This window comes from Leucoraja erinacea, chromosome 7 (assembly GCF_028641065.1).
Source record: "Leucoraja erinacea ecotype New England chromosome 7, Leri_hhj_1, whole genome shotgun sequence".
In the NCBI taxonomy this organism is placed as follows: Eukaryota; Metazoa; Chordata; class Chondrichthyes; order Rajiformes; family Rajidae; genus Leucoraja; species Leucoraja erinaceus.
In genome coordinates, this window is record NC_073383.1 from 58819392 (window position 1) to 58843077 (window position 23686).

General features: G+C 38.4%; 1 protein-coding gene across 1 annotated transcript in view; it reads right to left on the reverse strand.

Annotated features, from left to right (window-relative positions):
- Window positions 1-559: 559 nt before the first annotated feature.
- LOC129699151 (low-density lipoprotein receptor-related protein 1-like) overlaps window positions 560-23686 on the reverse strand; it is an 877455-nt gene continuing 854328 nt past the window's right edge. Inside the window, exons 79-82 of the mRNA XM_055638819.1 lie at window positions 22124-22200; window positions 19618-19708; window positions 18515-18662; window positions 560-14293 (exon numbers count right to left, since the gene is read on the reverse strand). Of these exons, the coding sequence (XP_055494794.1) occupies window positions 14153-14293; window positions 18515-18662; window positions 19618-19708; window positions 22124-22200 (457 nt within the window). The 3' untranslated portion in view covers window positions 560-14152. The remainder of the gene's footprint in view (window positions 14294-18514; window positions 18663-19617; window positions 19709-22123; window positions 22201-23686) is intronic.

The window sequence follows — 23686 nt, forward strand, 5'->3', positions numbered from 1 at the left end:
AACATTCCACACACAGTGCAGGTCGCTATTGATTCATGATGTTATATTTGTTGAGGCAGATGTTTCAGCTCACCTGACCTTGGAGCACACAGTTACTTTCAGCAGGGACCTTGACACGGACTTCCATGGACATTCAGCTTCCAGCATTCGGCATGTGGGATATCTCAGCACCAGCATTCACTAGATGACTTTGACTAACCAGTAATGCAACTCATGGTTTACCAGTGGACATTGTCGCTGAATATGTATGAATGTTTTGGCATTTAGACATAAAAAATACCCGGAAGATATCAAAAGTAAAAAAAAGCTTAAAGCATTAAAATCATTTATTTAAAAAGATTAGAACACCAACATACATACATCGATAGACAGACAGCAGATGGATAAATAAATAAATGAATGGATAAATAAACTAATAAATGAACAAATGAATGGATGAAAGAACAAATAAATGTATTTATTTATTTCTTTATTTATATTAATTAATAAATAAGTGACATACTTAAAACCATTGAAACTAAATTAAATTAGAAAACCCTCCAGTTACCTTTCTCCTGGCTGCTGACCTCCACAGTTCATTTGTTCATAGCATCAGTTGAGTGGGCAGATTTGACAACCCGAGATCTGTGAAACCAATGGAGGTGCTGTCGCATTGGTCTCAATGCAGGCAGACCAGGTAAGAGGGCAGAGGATGCCGCTGATGGCTTAATTCTACACTTGGGCATAGTACCTGGATTGTCATGGGAAAGTACATGCAGGATTAGCCTCAGCATTATCAATCTGACAAAAGCCAGAGCCAGAATATGGCATTGGATCTTAAGATGGTCTCCAAATCTGAGGAAGGACATTATTGCCATAGAGGGAGTGCAGAGACGGTTCACCAGACTGATTCCTGGGATGTCAGGACTGTCTTATGAAGAAAGACTGGATAGACTTCGTTTATACTCTAGAATTTAGAAGATTGAGAGGGGATCTTATAGAAACTTACAAAATTCTTAAGGGGTTGGACAGGCTAGATGCTGGAAGATTGTTCCCGATGTTAGGGAAGTCCAGGACAAGGGGTCACAGCTTAAGGATAAAGGGGGAAATCCTTTAAAACCGAGATGAGAAGAACTTTTTTCACACAGAGAGTGGTGAATCTCTGGAACTCTCTGCCACAGAGGGTAGTTGAGGCCAGTTCATTGGCTATATTTAAGAGGGAGTTAGATGTGGGCCTTGTGGCTAAAGGGATCAAGGGGTATGGAGAGAAGGCAGGTACGGGATACTGAGTTGGATGATCAGCCATGATCATATTGAATGGCGGTGCAGGCTCGAAGGGCCGAATGGCCTACTCCTGCACCTAATTTCTATGTTTCTATGTTCCTAAGATAGGGTGGCACAGTGGTGGACCAGTAGAGTTATGCTTTACAGTGCCAGACACCCATGTTCGATCCTGACCATGTAGGCTGTCTGTACAGAATTTGCACATCCTCCCTGTCACCGCATGAGTTGTCTCCGGGTTCTCTGGTTTCCTCTCACATTCCAAAGACGTGCTGGTTTGTAGGTTAATTGGCTTCTGTAAATTGTCCTTGGTGTGTAAGATAGAACAAGTGTAAGTGTGATTGTTGGCCCGGCTTGGCGGGCCGAAGGGCAAGTTTCCACGATGTATCTCTAAAACTAAAAACTAAAAGATTCAGGATCAGAATTTTGTCAGACTGAATATAGAAACTGATATTTTACAGTATGACAGTTTGGGTGAAGAATGTAGGGAAGTGTCTCTGAATGAGAAGACACACCACCATCTTTCTATCATTCTCTTAATCTTCATTTTCAGTACCATTGAAAATTTGAGTCTGAGAGTTATTGAGTCATACAGCACAGCAAGAGCCTCACTCGTCCATGCCATCCAAGATGTCCCATCTAAGCCAGTCCCAAATGCCCACGCCTGGCCCATATTCCTCTGAAACTTTTCTATGCACGCACCTGTCCAAATGTCTTTTAAATGTTACTTACCTGCCTCATCTACTACATGGCAACTCACTGCAAATACTCAACACCCTCTGTGACAAAGTTGCCCTCAGACGTATTAAATCTTTCCTCTCACCTTCAACTCTTGTTCTTGATTCCCCTTCCCTGGGAGAAAGATCCATTCATGCTATCTATTCCTCTCATGATTTTAAACTATTTTATAAGATCACCTATCAAGCTCATGTGCTCAAAGAAATAAAGTACCTGTACAACCTCTCCCTGCAGCTCAGACCCTGGAGTTCTGCCAATATCCTTATAAATCTTCTCTGCATCTGTCAGCTTTACTGGCATTTTTCCTATAACACAATTGACCAGAAATGATAACAATAGACATTAGACAATAGGTGCAGGAGTAGGCCATTTGGCCCTTCGAGCCAGCACCACCATTCAATGTGATCATGGTTGATCATCCTCAATCAGTACTCTGCTCCTGCCTTCTCCCCATATCCCTTGACTCCGCTATTTTTAAGAGCCCTATCTAGCTCCTTCTTGAAAGCATCCAGAGAACCTGCCTCCACTGCCCCTCTGAGGCAGAGAATTCCACAGACTCACCACTCTCTATGAGAAAAAGTGTTTCCTCGTCTCCGTTCTAAATGGTTTACTCCTTATTCTTAAACTGTGGCCCCCGGTTCTGGACTCTCCCAACATTGGGAACATGTTTCCTGCCTCTAGCCTGTCCAAGCCCTTAACAATCTTATAAATGTTTCATATCCCGTGTGAAACCTCACCAACATCTTGTATAATGCTCCAATGTAATTTACTCAATTCACTGTCTGAAGAAGGCCGGCCAGCCTGCCAAAGGTCTGCTTCACCCACTCAATCTGCGATGCCACATTGAAGGAACTATTTACTTGTACTCCTATGTTTCTCTGCTCCACAATGCTATCAAGGGCCCTCCCATAGACTGTGAAGGTCCTGCCATTGCTCATCTTCCCAAACTGCAACACCTCACATTTATCTGAATTAGACGCAGTTGGCCATTTCTCAGCCCACTTGCCCAGCTGATCAAGATCCCACTGTGATTCACTATCTACGATATCAGCTATTTTAGTGTCATCTGCAAACATAATAATCATGCGTACTAATCCTTCTCATCCAAATTGTTGATAAAGATGACAGAGTACAACACGCCTAGCACTGATCCCTGAGGCACACCACTAGTCACAGGGCTCCAGTCCAAATTATTATAATGGTGAGCAACACAATCACATTTTGTGGATCTGGGGCAGATTGCTCTTGGAAATCTGATACAAAAGAACAGCGAAAACAGTGAGGCTTTTATTATTTTATTAAACACACCGATATCAATAAAATGCAATTTCAAAGTGAGCTGACATTTTATTTTAAAAAATTCCAAGCAAAGCAGCCATGAAATTCAATCAGAAATAATATTTGTTGAATTTTAGGCTTATCAAATCTCAAGAACAAAGCTGGAAAACAAAAACCTAGCCCATCAACTGTCTTAAAAAAATCTATTCAATTTACTTTTGATGATTTGCTCGAGCTGAACTCTGGTGAATTGCACAAATAGGTACAATTAACAAAGGATTCAATGAACAAATTAAGAAAATATAGATACTATGCATGCAGACATATTGGCAAACCTTTAAAAATTTCTTTGATATCTCTTTTCCTTTAGTAAAATGTTGAGTATTTGAAAAGATTGATAAAGACTGGTTTTATTCAGTAGCAAACATTATCACATAAGTTGTGATATTAAAGATATCTCAGGTACAAAGCATTTTAGCTAAACAAAACAGAAGCCCTTATTTTCTGTAAGAATTTAAATACAATTTTATTTTTGTGCCTTTGATATGATAAAAGCATTATTTGATCGTTTTAACTAAATGAAATAAATTCCATTTGGTGGAAAATTAGGAAATTATATAGTTAGTCAAATTTTAAAATGCAATCCATTCACCACATGATTGTATTATAGCAGGCATTTTCTTCACATGATTAATAAAGCAATCCCAGGACTCACATATATAAATCTTGATTCCTGTTATCACTTCCCCATATGTCCAGAAAAATGCTTAATAACAATCCGGAAAATGTTTGACACTAAATTCAATTTTGAGTGATGTTCAAACTGGCTTGGTTTGGAAATATATTTAATTGGAAACAAACAAAATAAATCAAAACTGAGTTGAACTGCTGAAATCATTAATTTACAATAGAAATGAATGGGTAAGCAAAAATGGCCACCTAGTAAAATGCTATCAGTTATTTGCTTTACAATAATTCCTGTTTGCCTGCTGATCACTTGACAGATACAGGAATTACCAAGGCCATTTCTGAATGTGCTAAGAGCTCTAAATTGCAGTCATGTAACAAGGTATAAGGACAAAATTGCTTTTATAAAATACTCCAAACAGAATGTGTTTCCAACTCTTTTCCCCCGCCATCCATTCTAATACATAGAAACACTCTAAACACAAAGAATAAAATGTTTTGCATCCTTGAAATTGCTGAACAAGACAAGGTGGTTATAAATAAATTACACAGCAGGCGCTTTCAAATCAATCTTTTGGAAGGCAGGTATTTTATGCCACAGTCACACTTTGAAATTTTGAATAGAGATAGGCTATATTTAGATCATATTAAACATGTCTCCATTTGTTTGGCTCCATCCTACAATTAATCATAAATTTGAAAAAAAAAAAGTTGCTTCTGACTTTGTTGTTGTTCTGCATGCAATTCTGAACACTCCATCGTGTGATAGTTAATATCACCAAGAAAGAAAAATTCATAAGAATTATAAGCTATGTGGTGATCATATGTACTTCTTGCACCAACAACACAAATATCCTCATATCGGTAGATAGTATCAGGTCAGCTGTCTTACATAATCTACTGGCAATCTACATTAATTGTTCAAAATATGTATATTAACAAATGTTTGACGTTATAATGGTGTTGGATATTTTCTTAGCAATTGTACAGGTGAACCAAGCACAGTCTGCAACTTGAACCTGGAAAACACATGTCTTAATGTCAATCCTCAATGCCACTCCCATCGATGTGCACACTCTATAGCTGTCTCAAATAAATACTGGGCGCGTAAAACTAATCAATGAAGAATAAACAGGCAGGGATTGTTTTCTCAAGAAAAGTGTATTTTGATAGAAGCCTAAAATAAAGCATTTTTTAATGTGAAGAAACTGCAGATAACTCGAAAGCTACACCCATTAATATAACATATAGATATATGGACAATAGGTACAGGAGTAGGTCATTCAGCCCTTCGAGCAAGCATCACCATTCAATGTGATCATGGCTGATCATCCACAATCAGTACCCCATTCTTGCCTTCTACCCATACCCTTTAATTCCTCTAGCCCTAAGTGCTCTATTGAACTCTCGAATGCATCCAGTGAATTGGCCTCCACTGCCTTCTGAGGCAGAGAATTCCACAAATTCACAATTCTCCGCGTGAAAAAGTTTTTCTCCATCTCAGTTCTAAATGGCCTACCCCTTATTCTTAAATTGTGGCCCCCGTTTCTGGACTCCTCCAACATCAGGAACATGTTTCCTGCATCTAGCGTGTCCAATCCCTTAATAATTTTATATTTTTCTGTAAGATCTCTCATCCTAAATTTCAGTGAATACAAGCCCAAACGCTCCATTCTTTCATCATATGATAGTCCCGTCATCCCGGGAATTAACCTCGTGAACCTACACCACACTCCCTCAAAAGCAAGAATATCCTTCCTCAAATTAGGAGACCAAAACTGCACACAATACTCCAGGTGTGGTCTCACCAGGGCCCTGTACAACTGCAGAATGACTTATTTGCTCCTTTACTCAATTCCTCTCTTTATGATGGCCAACATGCGATTAGCTTTCTTAATTGCCAGTTATACCTGAATGCTTACTATCAGTGACTGATGTACAATGACACCCAGGTCTCGTTGTAATTCCCCTTTTCCTAACCTGACACCATTCAGATAATAATCTGCTTTCCCGTTCTTGCCTCCAAAGTGGATATCTCACATTTATCCACATTATATTGCATCTGCCCACTCACCCAACCTGTCCAAGTCACTCTGCATCTTCCTAGCATCCTCTTCACAGTTCACACTGCCACCCAGCTTTGTGTCATCTGCAAATTTGTTAATGTTACTTTTAATTCCTTCATCTAAATCATTAATGTATCTTGTAAATAGCTGCGGTCCCAGCACCAAGCCTTGCGGCACTCCAATAATCACTGCCTGCCATTCTGAAAGGGACCTGTTAATCCCTACACTTTGTTTCCTGTCTGCCAACCAATTTTCTATCCATATCAATACCGTACCCCCAATACCATGTGCTCTAATTTTCCCCACAAATCTCCTGTGTGGGACCTTATCAAAGGCTTTCTGAATGTCCAGGTATACTACATCCACTGGCTCTCCCTTGTCCATTTTACTAGTTACATCCTCAAAAAATTCCAGAAGATTTGTCAAGCATGATTTCTCCTTCGTAAATCCATGCTGACTTGGACCGATCCTGTTACTGCAATCCAAATGCGCCGTTATTACACCTTTGATAATCTACTACAGCATCATCCCCACCACCGTTGTCAGGCTAACTGGTCTATAATTCCTTGCTTTCTTTTCGCCCTCCTTTCTTCAAAAGCAGGATAACATTAGCTACTCTCCAATCCACAGGAACTGATCCAGAATCTATAGACCAATGCATCCACAATTTCTAGAGCCACCTCTTTGAATACCCTGGGATGCAGTCCATCAGGCCCTGGGGATTTATCAGCCTTCAGTCCCATCATGCTACCCAACACGATTTCCTCCGTCACCGTAGGTCCTCTGTCCTCTAGTACATCTCGGAGATTGTTCCTTGGTGTCTTCCGTAGTGAAGACAGAACCAAAGTACCTGTTCAATTCATCTGCCATTTCCTTGTTCCACATAATAAATTCACCTGTTTTGGGCTTCAAGGTACCCACATATGTCTTAATTATTTTTGTTCTCTTCACATACCTAAAGAAGCTTTTATTATCCTCCTTTATATTCTTGGCTAGCTTACCTTCGTACATCATCTTTTCTCCCTGCATTGCCTTTTTATTTACCTTCTGTTGATCTTTAAAAGTTGCCCAATCCTTTGGCTTCCCGCTCATCTTTGCTATATTATGTCTTCACTTTTATTTTTATACTATCGTTGACTTCCCTTGTCAGCCACGGTCGCCTCTTACTCCCTTTAGAATATTTATTTCTCTTTGGAATGAAATAACCTTGCATCTTTTGGATTATTCCCAGAAAAACCTGCCATTGCAGTACCACCATCATCCCTGCTGGGGTCGCTTTCCAGTCAACTTTGGCCAGCTTCTCCCTCCCAACATAGTCCCCATTGTTCAACTGCAATACTGACACTTCCAATTTTACCTTCTCCCTCTCAAATTGCAGATTAAAACTTATCATGTTATGGTCATTACCTCCTAATGGTTCCTTTACCTTGAGTTCCCTTATCAAATTTGGTTCATTACACAACACTGAATTCAAAATTGCCTTCTCACTGGTAGGCTCCAGTACAACCTGCTCTAAGAATCCATCTTGGAGGCATTCAACAAACTCCCTTTCTTGGGGTCCAGGTATCAAACTGATTTTCCCAGTCTACCTGCATGTTGAAATCTCCCATAACCATGGTAGCATTACCTTTGTTACATGTTAATTTTAACTCCTGATGCAACATGTACCCTATGTCCAGGCTACTATTTGGGGGCCTGTGGATAACTCCCATTAGGGTATTTTTACCCTTACAATTTCTCAGTTCTATCTACAGTTAAATCTATTTTATGCACTGATAAATACAACTGAGAATTTAGTGTAAGCTTTTTTTTTAAATTCTAAGTGTGGGAAAATATGGATTTTGCTCCTACACATATATTTTAGTGGAGACCGGATAATTATGAGAACGAAAGGAAGGATTCAGTGATACAATTAAATGAGGAATATAGGGAAGGACTGTCTGAAGAATAAGGGTTTGCATGAACAGGTTGGGCTGACTGGTTTGAATTTTAATTATAAATTCAAAGGGTCATTAACATAATTAACAATGGAGCATTGAAGAAATGGTTATATACAAACAATCCAAGATCATGTGAATGATATGCTACTGTGTTATAATTTATATGAGTCTCCTAATGTTTCCGTCATTATTTACTTTTATATGCTAGTTTTCTTTCCTGATTTGAATTTTCTTTTTTGATATTCCTAATACATTAACCTCGTGTAATTCACTACACTGGTCATTTGCATTCTGGTGAGATTTAGTGTTCCTACATTTACAACGTAGATCAATATTTGTAAAGATGTGAGGTTGTTTAAAATTGCTGAAGTACCCCGACTGGAGAAAAATGTGATGAAAGGTGAATGTGGTGATACGGGGATAATTGGTGGGTGGAACTAATGCTGGAGTAAAAGGAAGATTAGACAACAGAATGAATGACACCAGGGAAGGCTATTAACTGCTAAGAAACAAGACCAATAATGAAACAAAGGAGCAAATACCTGGGGGAGAAATTTGTTTGGAGACCAAATATATTCAAACAAATATAGAGCATTTTTTTCCCATAGATGAATGAAATAATCCATCAAAATGAATGAAAAGCAGAATAAACAGTTCAATTAAAAGATAGCGGCAGGTCAATAATGAACTCAGTAAAACTTACTGTTTCAATATTGCTCTGTTACTTTCCACAATACTATCAATGGTTAAAATAAGTCCTCAGCAGCAAACTAATACATGCAAATATCTTTAGATCGGCCTGAAGGTTTCAGTAATAGGACGTATGACTGTTAGAAGTGGTAACTAACATGTTCACTCCGAGCATTGAATAAAATGATGCATTTTAGCTACACACAACAAAAGCATGCTGCAATCCACAGCAAACTATTTGATTATCTTCCTTGATCAAAACAAGCTTTGCTCTGAGATGTCAGGTAATATTTGATTTCACATTAAAAAATGAAGATTTAATGTGACCCAAGCATAATCATTTTATCTCTCCTAATACAAGACCCCTATTATATATTTTGTCAATTCTGTTTAAGAGAATAATAGCATATAACATGTTAGTTTAATGCTTTTATTAAAACCCTTATAAGGGCTGGCAGAAGTAGCAAGCAGAACATTTAACTGAATTAAGTAATGAGAGTAGTTTTATACTCAGCTAATCTTTGGGTGGATGGCAAGGGTGGTGGTACATCATGGAAAAGGGCTGGAGGACACAAAGTGCTGTAGTAACTCAGCGGGTAAGGTAGTATCTCTGGAGAACATAAACATGTGATGTTTTGGGTCGGGACCCTTCTTCAGACCCAAGTCTGAGTCTGTGGAAGAGTCCTGACCACCTATTCATGTTCAACTGCCTTACCTGCTGAGTAACTCCAGCACTTTGTGTCCTTTTGTGTAAACCAGTTGTGTAAACCTTGTTTCTTCATGGATAAAAGCTGTGGTGGTGTGATCCAGGACCTATACCCATCTCGCTGTCGCAAGAGAGCAAGCAATATCATCAAAGATACCACCCACCCAGCACACAAACTGTTCACCCTCCTACCTTCCGGTAAGCGCTACCGCAGCATTTGGAGCAAAACCACCAGATTCAAAAACAGCTTTTTCCCTCAGGCCATCAGGCTACTCAACACACTTAAGAAAATTCCATGAACAGTACCCAAACAAAGACAAACAAACTGTGAAAATAACTTTGGCTCAATGACTGCAGTACGAAATTTGCACTTTTTCTATATTGCACCTTTCATTGTTGCACCCTTTTTTAAAATACCTCAAAGTTTTTGCTACATTTTGGCACACTGTGAATATTTTAATATTTTAAATAATGTAATGTCTATTGTCTATTTTTATTGGTATGTTGTCTGTCTGTGTTTTTAATATTACTTGCACATTTGGAGTATGGGGAAATGTAATTTCAATCCTCTGTGTAACTACTGTTGCATAATTGAATTGACAATAACGTTTACTTTGAACTTTGAACTTTGTGGTGGAAGCAGGAAGCAGGTGGAAGATACCAAGTTTTGCTGGAAAAAACCCCAATATCAGCTCATCCATTCTAACAACACCGCTCTTATGAGCATCTATCTGCATGATTTAGTCATTTTCACTTATTTTTAGAGAAAGTTTAGCCTGCAGCTTGGATCTAACAAAATGAGAGCCAAATAGAATTTACTAGTCCTCCTCTGGAGATTCATCAGTTGACTAACTTGCCCAGGTTAAATCAAAAGTGCATTTCATGGCTAGTGGGGACTGGATTACAAAAATAAACTATAAGTTTAATACTCTCATTGTCATTGGAAGAAGACATGACTAAAGACAGAAGGCAGGGTTGTGGGTGGTAGATTAGGTAGGATGAAAAATTCCAGTTAAAGGAGATGGAGTCAGAGGATCATGAAACTGAAAATATTTGACATCTATAATGGAAACATTTTCAAAGGTCTATAGAAAAGAATGCATTTTGATAGTTTGGATGACTTTATTGATAGTTCCTTGTGGCTGTGACGGAATATTTAGTATTGGATTCAGAATATCATGTTAAGAATGAACTTTGGGAATGGAAACTACGTTATCTCAGAGAGGAAGGAAAGATTTATTATCATGATCTGCATAGAAAACTGCAGTACCTGCAAAAGCAGAAGATATGCAAACAAATTAATTTAGAAAAAAAATGAAGAGCTCTTTTGGATATCCTGCAGTACATTGATTAAATATTTCTTTTTTTTTTTTTTTTAAATGAAGAGTGTTTTCATATCTTTTGTATAAAAGGATCTCTTAAAAACACAATGATATTGATTGTCAGCAATTTAGTTTTTTTTTAAATCACAAGATCAAGGCCAAATATTCTGCAAAAGCAAATGCATTAGCACTTTAGTCACTGTAAGAACTAGGTTTCAGCAATTCCAAAGGCAAAATTAAAGAATTTCAATTGTTAATTATTTACAGTGCATTCAGAAAGTATTCAGGCCACTTTTCTCCACATTTTGTTACATTACAGCCTTATTTTAAAATGGATTAAATTCTTTTTTTTATCATCAATTTACACACAATACCAACAGAAAGAAGAAGCGAAAACAAGTGTTCAGAAATTTTTGCAAAGTAATTAAAAGTAAATAACTGAAAGATCACATTTTCATAAGTATTCCGACCCTTTGCTATGACACTCAAAATTGAACTTAGGTTCATCCTGTTTCCATTGATTATCCTTCAGATGTTGCTACATCTTGATTGGAGTCCACCAGTGGTCAAATAAATTGATTGGACATGATTTTGAAAGGCCACACCTGTCTATATAAGGTCTCACAGTCAGCAGTGCATGTCACAGCAGAAACCAGGCCATGAAGACAAAGTAATTGTTCAGAGACAGGATTGTGACGAGACACAGATCTGGGGAAGGGTATAAAACAATTTCTGCAGCATTGCAGGTCCCAAAGAGCACAGTGGGTTCTGTCATTCTTAAATGGAAGAACTTTGAAACCACCAGGATTCTTCATAGAGCTGGCCAAACTGAGCAATTAGGGGAGAAGAGCCTTGGTCAGGGAGATGACCAAGAACCTGATGGTCACTCTGACAGTGCTCCAGAGTTCCTCTGTAGAGATGGGAGAACCTTCCAGAAAGATAACTATATCTGCAGCACTCCACCAATCAGACCTTTATGGTAGCATGGCCAGATGGAAGCCACTCCTCAGTAAAAGGCACATGACAGCCTGCTTGGAATCTGCCAAAAGGTTTGTTTCTCTGGTGCTCTGGTCTGATGAAACCAAGATTGAACTCTTTGGCCTGAATGCCAAATGTCACGTCAGGAGGAAACCAGGCACTGCTCATCACCTAGCCAATACCATACCTACGGTGAAGCATGGTGGTGGCAGCAACATGCTGTGGGGATGTGTTTCAGCGGCAGGAACTGGGAGACTAGTCAGGATCAAGAGAAAGATGAACAGAGCAAAGTACAGAGAGATGCTTGATGAAAAACTACTTCAGAGCATTCTGGACCTCAGACTGGGGCGGAGGTTCACCTTCCACAGGCCAACGATCTTAAGCACACAGCCAAACCAATGCAGGAGTGGCTTTGTGACAAGTATGTGAATGTCCTTGAGTGGCCCACCCAAAGCCCAGACTTGAACTCGATCGAACATCTCCAGAGGGACCTGAAAATAGCTGTGCATCGATGCTCCCCATTCAACCTGACACCCCATTCAACCTGACAGAGCTTGAGAGGATCTGCAGAGAAGAATGGGAGAAATTACCCAAATACAGGTGTGCTAAACTTGTTGCGTCATACCCAAGACTTAAGGCTGTAATTGCTGCCATAGGCGACTCAAAAGGTACTGAGTAAAGGGTCTGAATACTTATGTAAATATGATATTTCAGTTAATTCTTTTTAATTACTTTGCAAAAATTTCTAAACACCTGTTTTTGTTTTTTTTTAGAATTTTAGAATAAGGGTGTAACAAAATGTGGAAAAGGTGAAGGGGTCTGAATACTTTCTGAATGCATTGTATCAACATTTTACTTTCCAGCATTAGTTGGGCAGACACATCAAACACATATTCATTAATTTGAATAATTTCATCATCCCAAGTCCTGCTGGATGCCCTATTTTTATTATTTTTAAAGAGTAAAGACATCTACACAAAGTTAGTGCATAGCTGAAGCTTTCTCAGTCTGTTCATAGAATATTTCAATTGCCATGAATGAATAGTAATATGTATGATACAACAAAATAAAAATGTGGTGCTGTAAAATGCGTGAGCATAAAACTATTACTGTTAGTAAAACTGATACTTGTGTGCAAATATCATAGCAAACTCAGGCAAGGGATGATAATTAGCAACAAATACAAAAGTTATCCCTGGGCATGTGCCACACTCAAGATAGTTTTCTGAAATGACTATTTCTCAGCTTGGCTTTGCAATTGTTTGATGGTCATGTAGGGGTACCACTGAAACTGAGCAGTGAAAGCTAAATCTCGTAATTTCAATTGTAAGTACAGTTTCAACAGTATGACGTGTTAATTGCTCTCTGCTGACTTCAATGAAGTGAATTTCAGAGTCTGAGTTACTGCACTGAAACGCTCAATGCTGCATTAAATGCTCGCAAGCTAGGATATATAATAAGGCAAATGCCATCCTCAGCCCTTTTGCTATTAATTTTACAATACATTAATATTTGTAAAGGAGATACAACCACTTGCCTTCTTCACTCAGATCCTAGAGTGCCTGTAAGTGGCTTTCCAATTCACATTTCCAAAACAATTTACTGTCAACATTCCATGGGCAGCAACAAATTTAAGTAACAGAGGGACCACCTGATGAGTACCTGCAGCAATTTTGTACCATTATGCCTTTTTGCGCAATATACAACATATTTCACATACTAAAAGCTCGACCAGGCAAGATAACTAGATGCTTGATTTGAATGTGCAAAATGTAAATATCTCAAACCAAGCCAGTTGTGGTAGAAATATATCAAAATCTCCTTCTTGCTCACACAAAAGAAAAGAAAAGAAAATTGCAACTCACCAAACATAGACTTTAGAGACTATTATATTAACATAAAGACAATGAAAAGCTAAATAAGAACGAAGCCAGCAGTTCATTCAGATCTTGGAATTTGGACGAGTTTGATTTAGCCTTCAATTTGCCCGTCAACCCTGTACACTTTTAAAGAAATAATTTCTAACACTGCTTAAAATGAGGAGATTTATCCCAAGGAGCATGTGGAAACCAACAGGGACTTAAAAGGCGACTATTTATAATTATTAAAAAGAACTCAATGGATCTATTCATCTGAAAATCCTGCAGCAGAGATGGTCAAATGTGTCTTACTTCTACCAATGGAAAACACAGAACTGGTATAAAACCAAAAAATTAAAATGGCTTGTGTGTTTCTTCCAAGTACAGGAACAAATACAATGGGAGGTGCAATCAGCAGCTTTGTTTTACGTGGTTTAGTGCAGGTGGCTTTCCCAGTCCATTAAACAGAAATGTTGGACAGAAGGTCAGTCAAGAATCCTCAGCGCAAAAACACAGGTAGTGCTGATGCAAAAAAATATAATCAGAACACTGTCATTACATAGAAAAATTAATCCTTTCTTTATACATTTATACAGTGGTTAAAAAAGATACAAGACCAAAGGGTAATCTAAGCAACTGTCTCCCTCAGGCCATCTTCTAATTTCTTTGGAAGCAGCTCTTTCTTTTCCTCTGTGCTGACTAAGGAATTTCGGCAGTTTGATGCGTCCAAGTAGAGTTTTGCATAAACAGGATTTGAGTAATTTGTTGGCTGTCAAATAAAGAAAGGACAAAAGGTTAGTCATTGAATTTTAAATATCACCAGAGCCTTAGACCACTGCAAATGAAATTCTGCATGTGCAAAACTCACAAGATAATGTTAAATTAGCATTTGTTGCTGGTACAAAAATATATTGTGTTTGTTATTAAGACTGAAATTTTGATTGTATTGTATTCAAATTTATTGTCATTGTCTCAAATTGAGACAACAAAATGAATTTGCCTGCTGCAACGACAACATGAGCACTATGACATGGTGGTTTTAGAACCAATTTAATATTATGCTTGTATGTCTACATTTTCATAAATCTTTCATAGGATTTTAGTATCTCTATCCTCAGTCAAATTCAACCTCATTAAATGCACAAACTGCGATTTCTACGGCTGAAACTATCTTCACCTTATAAAATGCACACAGTACAAAATTAATATAAGGTTTAACAACAAAGATAAATTTAAATCATCCTCAATGAAGAGAATCCAAATTATTCTGAGCTCAAATCGGCAACATACTTTCTCGTGGAATATCTACTAAGCAGAATTGCTGACCTTTTGTTGTGAGCGGATGCCAAGAAAATAATGACAATTGGATTTGTTGCAAGCATTATATCTTATAGGAACACACAGGAAACTGCAAATGCTAGAACCTTGAGCAAAGCACAAAATGCTGGAGGAACTCAGCAAATCAGGCAGCATGTGGGGAGAGAATGGACAGGCAGTGTTGCGGGTTGGGATTCTTCTTCAGACTGACGGGAGAAGTAAGCTAGAAAAGAGAGATGGGGGTTGGGCAAAGCTAAGTGATAGGTGGATACAAGTGATGATATGCTCATGATTAGTCTATTCATATATCGATTGATGTTATATTTCTCCATGTGAAAAAAAAGTGTATTAATGTCCAAATGTTTACATGTAACAGTGACCTTTCTGATTAGAAAGTATTCAGCATTGTTCCTGAGCATAATGGACTAACAGAATTTGGAGTAGCTCTTTGACATAGTGGCAAGACCAGCGTTACAAATTCATTGCTAAATTAGTGAGCTCTAAGTGAAGCTATCGATCTACTGTGATCCTGCTTTATGGTGTGAAGAGGAAAAATTAAGACCAAAGTTGGACCCTTGAAGACTGAAAAGGGTGAATTTATTATGGGGAGCAAGGAAATGGCAGATGAGTTGAACAGGTACTTTGGATCTGACTTCACTAAGGAAGACACAAACAATCTTCCTGATGTACTAGTGGCCAGATGATCTGGGGTGACGGAGGAACTGAAGGAAATCCACATTAGGCAGGAAATGGTGATGGGTAAACTGATGGGACTGAAGACTGATAAAATCCCCAGGGCCTGATGGTCTGCATCCCAGGATAATTAAAGAAATGGCTCTAGAAATCGTGGACGCATTTTGCAATGTCCTTATAGATCCAGGACCAGTTCCTGTGGATTGGAGTTTAGCTAATGTTATCCCACTTTTCAAAAAAGGCGGGAGAGAAAACGGGGAATTACAGAACAGTTAGCCTGACATTGGTGGTGGGGAAGATGCTGGAGTCAATCATAAAAGATGTAATAGCGGCTCATTTGGATAGCTGTAACAGGATCGGCCCGAGACAGCACAGATTTACGAAGGGGAAATTATGCTTTATGAATCTTTTGCAATTTTTTGAGGAGAATGGACAAGGGAGAGCCAGTGGATGGAGTGTACCTGGACTTTCAGAAAGTTACTAGTGGAGTACCCCTAGGCTCGGTGCAGGGACCACAGTTATTTACAATATATATTAATGATTTAAATGAAGGGATTACAAGTAACATTAGCAAATTTGCAGATAACACAAAGCTGGGTGGCAGTGTGAACTGTGAGGAGGATGCTATGAGAATGCAGGGTGACTTGGACAGGTTGGGTGCGTATGCATTTTAATGTGGGTAAATGTGTGATTATCCACTTTGGTAGCAAAAACAGGAAGGTAGATTATTATCTAAATGGAGTCAAGTTGGGAAAAGGGATTTCGGGGTCCTTGTTCTTCAGTCAATTAAAGTAAGCATGCAGGTATAGCAGGCAGTGAAGAAAATGAATGGCATGTCGGCCTCCATAACAAGAGGAATTGAGTATAGGAGCAAAGAGGTCCTTCTGCAGTTGTACAGGGCGCTACTGAGACCGCACCTGCAGTATTGTGTGCAGTTTTAGTCCCCTAATTTGAGGGGCATTCTTGCTATTGTGGGAGTGCAGCATAGGTTCACAAGGTTAATTCCTGGGATGGCGGGACTGTCATATGCTGAGAGAATGGAGCTGCTGGGCATGTACACTCTGGAATTTAGAATAATAAGAGGGGATCTTATTGGAACATATAAAATTCTTAAGGGTTTCGACACTAGAGGCAGGAAACATTTTCCCGATGTTGCTGGAGTCTAGAACCAGGGGGCATCAGTTTAAGAATAAGGGGTAAGCCATTTAGAACGGAGATGAGGAAACACTTTTTCACACAGAGAGTTGTGAGTCTGTGGAATTCTCTGCCTCAGAGGGCAGTGGTGGCCGGTTCGCTGGATACTTTCAAGAGAGAGCTAAATAGGGCTCTTAAAGATGGCGTAGTCAGGGGATATGGGGAGAAGGCAGGAACGGGGTTCTGATTGTAGATGATCAGCCATGATCACATTGAATGGTGGTGCTGGCCCGAAGGGCTGAATGGCCTACTCCTGCATCTTTTGTTCATTGTCTATGTTGCTGGAATAGAACATTTTACTCCCAAGGAATCAAATGATTTTTCCTAATGCGTCAGTAGATTTCCCATTATTCTCAAATAAATTCTTGTTCTGTTGTTGGTACATACTGTATGTCAATTAAAAACTCTTGACTTTACTCTTGACATTCATAAGCAAGCCAAGAAATCATTTCATTTTCCCAATTACTTCCTCTAAATTGGCATATACATTCCATCCCAGGTCAGTATCCTTGTGAATAGATCTTGCGTACTGCATCACTAAAATCCTATGAAAAAGACCGGGAAAAGAAAGTGTGTGGAAGGTGACCCATATCTGAATGCTAGACAATTATCTCAGGCATTGCTGCTTGAAAATGAAATTAATCAGATCACTTTGGGTGTTTTATATCTGTGGCACATGATCTCTATTTTATTTGAATAATTCATTTCAAACAATACTTTGTGACAATTAATTTATAGGGAAATAGTTCATCTGAATTAGTGATGAATTTTGGTTATATTAATATATTAGCAATACAACAAGATTTTTTTCTAAATTTAATAAATTAAATAATATATAAATAAGCGTGAACTGCGAAGAGGATGCTAGAAGGTTGCAGGGTGAATTGGACAGGTTGAGTGAGTGGGCAGATGCAGTATAATGTAGATAAATGTGAGGTTACCTACTTTGGGAGCAAGGGAAAGGAGGCAAATTATTATCTCAATGGTGTCATATTAAGAAAAAGGGAAGTGCAACGAGACTTGGGTGTCCTTGTACACCAGTCACTGAAAGTAAGCATGCAGGCTCAGCAGGCAGTGAAGAAAGCTAATGGAATGTTGCCCTTCATAACAAGAGGATTTAAGTATACTGTAGGAGTAAAAAGATCCTTCTGCAGTTGTACAGGGCCCTGGTGAGACCACATCTGAAGTATTGTGTGCAGTTTTGGTCTCCTAATTTGATATTTGCTGTTGATTGAGTGCAGCTTAGGTTCACGAGGTAAATCCCTGGGATGGCAGGACTGTCATATGCGGAAAGATTGAAAAGACTGGGCTTGTATTCACTGGAATTTCGGATGAGAGGGGATCTTATAGAAAATTATAAAAGGACAGGACAAGCTAGATGCAGGAAATATGTTCCCAATGATGGGGGAGTACAGAACCAGGGGCCACAGTTTAAGAATAAAGAGGAGGCCATTTAAAATTGAGATGAGAAAAAACTTTTTCACCCAGAGCTTTGTGAATTTGTGGAATTCTCTGCCACAGAAGGGAGTAGAGGCCAATTTACTGGATGAATTTAAAAGAGAGTTCGATAGAGCTCTAGGGGCTAGCGGAATTAAGGGGTATGGCGAGAAGGCAGGCATGGGTTACTGATTGTGGATGATCAGCCATGATTACATTGAATGGTGGTGCAGGCTCAAAGGGCCAAATGTCTTCCTCCTGCACCTATTTTCTATGTTTCTACGTTACAGTGAAATAATTGACTTTTTTTTCCAAGAAAAATACTTTCCTAATGCACAAAAATACACACCTTTTCTGGATCTAACATAAAATCTGGATCCAACAAGCCTTCAGCATTTCCATGACTACGGTCAACTTCATACATGTTGTATGTTGGATTTCCAATTTCCACATTCATGCCTCCATTTGACAGTGGATGCCTTCGGACTGTTTTCACACTAAAAAGAGATTTCAAAATAGAAAGCCGAGTGAAAATACTTTTAAGTCCCAGTAGAAATTCATCAATTGAACTTTTCTCCTAGGTTTATGGGAGCAAGTATAGAAATAAGAAGCTGATATCTGTCCGTTATGACATTATACTGAGGTTAGAGTATTCATTGACAACAAATGTTATACAGACCATGCTGATGAATGGACTGCTTTCATCTTTGGGAAATCAAGGTAGAGCAATCACTAATCAGCCTGCCCCCACTTAGGCGGCTTTTTAGGTGACTGCGCCACATCGTCACCACATGTTCGTGGGTGGTGGCCGGGGAGTCGCCTTCATGGTTGTGAGGAGTTCCCACATTTTGGGAACTAGTCGTGGCCTCATTATGGTCACCGCAAATTTTTCAACATGTTGAAAAATTAGCGGCGACTCGAATGAAGCCGCCATGGAGAGTAGCGAGAATTCTTGCGCTGTAGGCGAGTCGCCAGGAGGTCCTAATGGGTTGCCTAATTCGAAGGTTCTCTAATTTTCTTGTAGGTTGTAGCCGGTGGTGACCGGTGAATTTCATTGCCTCATTGGGGGGAAAAAAAAGTAAGCAGTAGTTTTCATAACCAAGGATAACCGACCGGTAATGTTAAATGTCTGCCAAAGTGGGACAGGCCCATAACAGACTGGATTAGATACAAGTTAACAATATTTCTTCTGTCACAAAAGCATCTCGCGGCACCAACCTCAGTTGATTCCAGTTTGCTTCAGTTTTCCATTTCCTGAACTTAGATTGTGATCGTTTTGTTGATATTATCAATTTAATGCCACAATATGATGTACTAGAAACATTTTCTATCATACTGGAGGTAGACCAAAACAGTCAAAATTAAGTTTTACTTCAGGTGCTTTAGGCAAGCAGTGAAACCTTTTATTACTCATTATTATTTTATAGCTAGATTAGTGTTAAAATCACTGACCGTTGTTTTCTTTTGCAAATGATTATTCCAACAATGATTGCAAGAATCAAAAGGGCCAAGATAACAACTGGAATAATAAAAGTGATGTTTCCTGTCAAAGAAAAAGAAATATATAACACAATTTGCTAGATCGTTTTCATCAGATGTAAGGTAAATGCTCAATAACATGTTCTTAACTTGGTCAAACTGAGTAAATACATGTTAGGCTGACCATTGGATTGAAACCATTGGCACTGTGGACATTATTGTACAAAATGTGATACGAGTAGAAATAGGTTATGCTTTTGTTTGGGCACACAAAAAATCAGTTTTATTCAGAGCAATAAGTTTATGTGAGATTTAATATAGGTGAAAGATGGATTGGACACATCAGGTTATGTTTCTTGCTGGCATGTTTGAGTTTTTTTCAAATGTTTGAGACACATTAAATGATCAACCAAATGTATGAGCCCATTTCCACTTACAACCAACATAAATTGTAACTCAAAAGTTGCAGCCTATGAAAATTGTGGAATAGCCTCAGTACATTCGGAAAAGAAAATTACAAAGTTTTTGTTTTTCTTGCAAATTAAAAGTTCAGAATTACTGAATTATAGATTGAATGGTCAACTTCAGAACAAATGGGATGCCATTCAAATAGAATGCTGGTATATGCATGTGTAACAGATAAGTAAGACATGCGAGCACAGAACTTAATGACGTCATTGTGTTTAAGCAATATATAGAGTTTATAGAGTGAAAGGACGTGGAAACAGGCCCTTTCACCCAACTTGCCCCATTTACACTTGTCCCACCTGACTGCATTTGGCCCATATCCCTCTTAACCTGTCCTATCCATGTACCTGTCTAAATGTTTCATAAAGGTTGCGATAGTACCCGCCTCAACTACCCACTCTGTCAGCTCGTTCCATACAACCACCACCTTTTGTGTGAACAAGTTATCCCTCGGGTTGCTATAAAATTCCCTACCCCCCCCACCTTAAACTGGGTTTTTTTTTAATTCCCCTCCTTTGGGCAAGAGACTATGTGCGTCTACCCGATCTATTCCTCTCATGATTGTGTACACTATATATTGATTTAATATACTGTTCGTCCAGAAACAAAGAGAATACATTTGTTGTTCTAAGGATTTAGTGCCAAAACTGGAGAGGCTTAAACTATACACATAGCAGAGAAAAAAAGGCAATGAAGAAACTGTGTTATGGGATGTAATACTTAAAATAACAGATATAAGCTGAAATTAAATGCACCATGGACCAGACCCAAGGAGACGACAACAAAATTAAAAACCGATATTATGCAACATTTCTTCACTCCAAGCATGCTTGGAATAATCTACATGATAAAGTTGAAATCAAAGAACTTTGTGGTAACCATACAAATTGGATATAGGACACGAAAACGGACACTATTGATGGACTGACCATAACATTCTTGACCTTGATGCCTTTTCATTCAGATCAAGCACGGCAGCCTCCTTAACCATTACCAAGACTTACTTTGTTGCCCTATAAATACTTACACTATGGGCATTTTCTAATTGAATATTCGAAAAAATTAAATCATTGTTTAATGTCAGTTCTCAGTTAATGCAAAGTGAAAAATATAACAGGATTAGGATAATATGAATTTCTATTACCACACAATTAATGTGGTTCAGCCACTCATTTGAATCAAATCTTCTAATTTGTCATATAGAAAAAAAATGGAGATTTAACAGGCATATTATACCAGTATAATATGTAGGTAGAGTGAACAAGTATATGAACCAGTATTCATTATTGCATTTTTTTTTAACCTGATGGCATCTGCCAAAATTAAAGAAATATTATTTCTCATCAGACCTAAGACTGTATCGTTGTTAGATTAGGATCATTCTAGACAAACATTTAAAAACAAATGAAATGCCCTTTTTTGAAGAGATTCAAATGGGAGTTTAAAAACAATTCAAGTGCAAGCTTATAGTTCAACATTGAGGCCGGGTCTTTGCAGTCTCTCAAAACATAATTATATGGTTATATGGTTACATATGTAAAAAAAAGTCTGATATGTGATATTTCCACACTGTTTCAATAGAGAACTTCTAAATTATTTCTAACAGCTAAATGTCTTGAGGCCAACTGACTTACAATGGCAATTGCATTCTTCTGAGCACCTGTTCATGTCAAGTTGTGACAATCAATAGGAATTGATCAGAGAATTACAAATCAATTAGTGCAGATCACAGTTCCACATTAATTTATTGCCTTGTCACTGAAAGTAGAAACAAACAATCAGATTGAGCTCAAGGCTACCAGCCAGAATTGCCAAATTGTAAACCTATTGATCTAACTCTGCCACATGTAGGAGAAACATTTGTCAATTGTAAGTTGCTTCAACGTTTTAAAATCTTCGTGAAAGGCAAAAACCTATTTATCCCGAAAGGTGCCCTCAAGTTGATATAGAAACCAATGTATCATAGTAAAACAACCTTCAACACATCAATGCATGCATTTAAAATACTCACTCCCTCTGGTATTCTCAGTTTTACTGCTCTTGGGAGCTGGTCTTTCACATTGTGTACCAGACCATTCATCTGAACACCTGAAATAAACCAATTAATAATACAAAATTAATATACTATTGGTAATGACAATCTCCAAATGAGAGTACAAACAGACATTAGCACGAGTAAACAGCACTTAGCAACATGCATTAAGGAACCAAAGGCAAACTGAGAAAAAAAAAAAAAGTTTTGCTTTGAGAAGATGATTACATCTGCATCAGCTTGCCATGCATAAAAGCAAATAGTTTACAATGCTATTCAAACATGATATAAAAGCACAAAGCTTCTGCTGGAATTCAACATTTTACAGCAAAGAACAATTTTTGGCATAAGGTCAAGACCTACTTGCACTGAGGCTCATTAAGTGCAGTTAAAGTGCAAACCCCTCCATTTTGGCAGTAGTAATCACAAAGGTTAATTTTCTGGTCACATCGATCACTTTTAAACCCCACTGTGCATCTGCAGAGTTACAGAATATAAGTGGTATTAAAATACTGACTTTTACTAATAATGTAGGTCTATTGACATTTTTGTGTTACATCTGCATCAGTTTATTTTAAGAACAAAGATGAAGATGTTACAAGCAGCAGCTTTGGTCTGTCCAATAACCTAATTAATTGATGACCCCTTATACAGCAGCAAGACATTAATTATGCTCAGAGGAAAATCACTTTAGAGATTACATCAATCACATTTCATGTTATTATTACACGAGGATATGGTTAGTGTATATTTAGATTAAGTTTATTTAAATGTTCCAAATATTTGTATGAACCATTATATTTTTCTGCAAGTTGTTGCCACTAGGCTCAGAGTCTCAAGTCTGAGAAATCAAGACATAGCAAAGGGTTTAATAACCTGATCAGGATTATGCGCTGCCTTCTAGAATATGTAGCTGCTTAAATATGTTATTGGAAGCTGTTAGTTACCACATAGATACTGCCAAGGCTTTCACATTAAAAAGTAGGGCTTGTAAAGTGGCCTGGAGTGCTGCCATTGTCAAAGTCAAAGTCAAGTTTATTTGTCACATACACATACGAGTTGTGCAGGAAAAAAAAAAAAAAGTTGTTATCATGCAGGCACAGGGAGTAGGTACTAATTCGACACAGACAGCACCCTATATATCAAAATGTTGCATTTCAGGTTCCTTTTAAATATTTTCCATCTTATCTTTAACATATGTCCTTTAGTTATTGATTCACTTACCCAGGGAAAAATATCCTGTGCATTAACCTTGTCTATTCCCTTCATGATATTACACACCTCTCTACCAGATCATACGTCAGCCTCCTGACCCCTATAGCTCAAGTTTTTGAGTCTTGGCAACATCCTCGTAATTGTTCTCTGCACTCTTTTTAACTTTGTGACATCTTTCCGTTAGCAGGGTGACACCTCAACATCATATAGGGCAGTCACAGTGGCACAGCGGTAGAGTTGCTGCCTTACAGCGAATGCAGTGCTGGAGATCCGGGTTCGGTCCCGACTATGGGTTCTGTCTGTACGGAGTTTGTACATTCTCCCTGT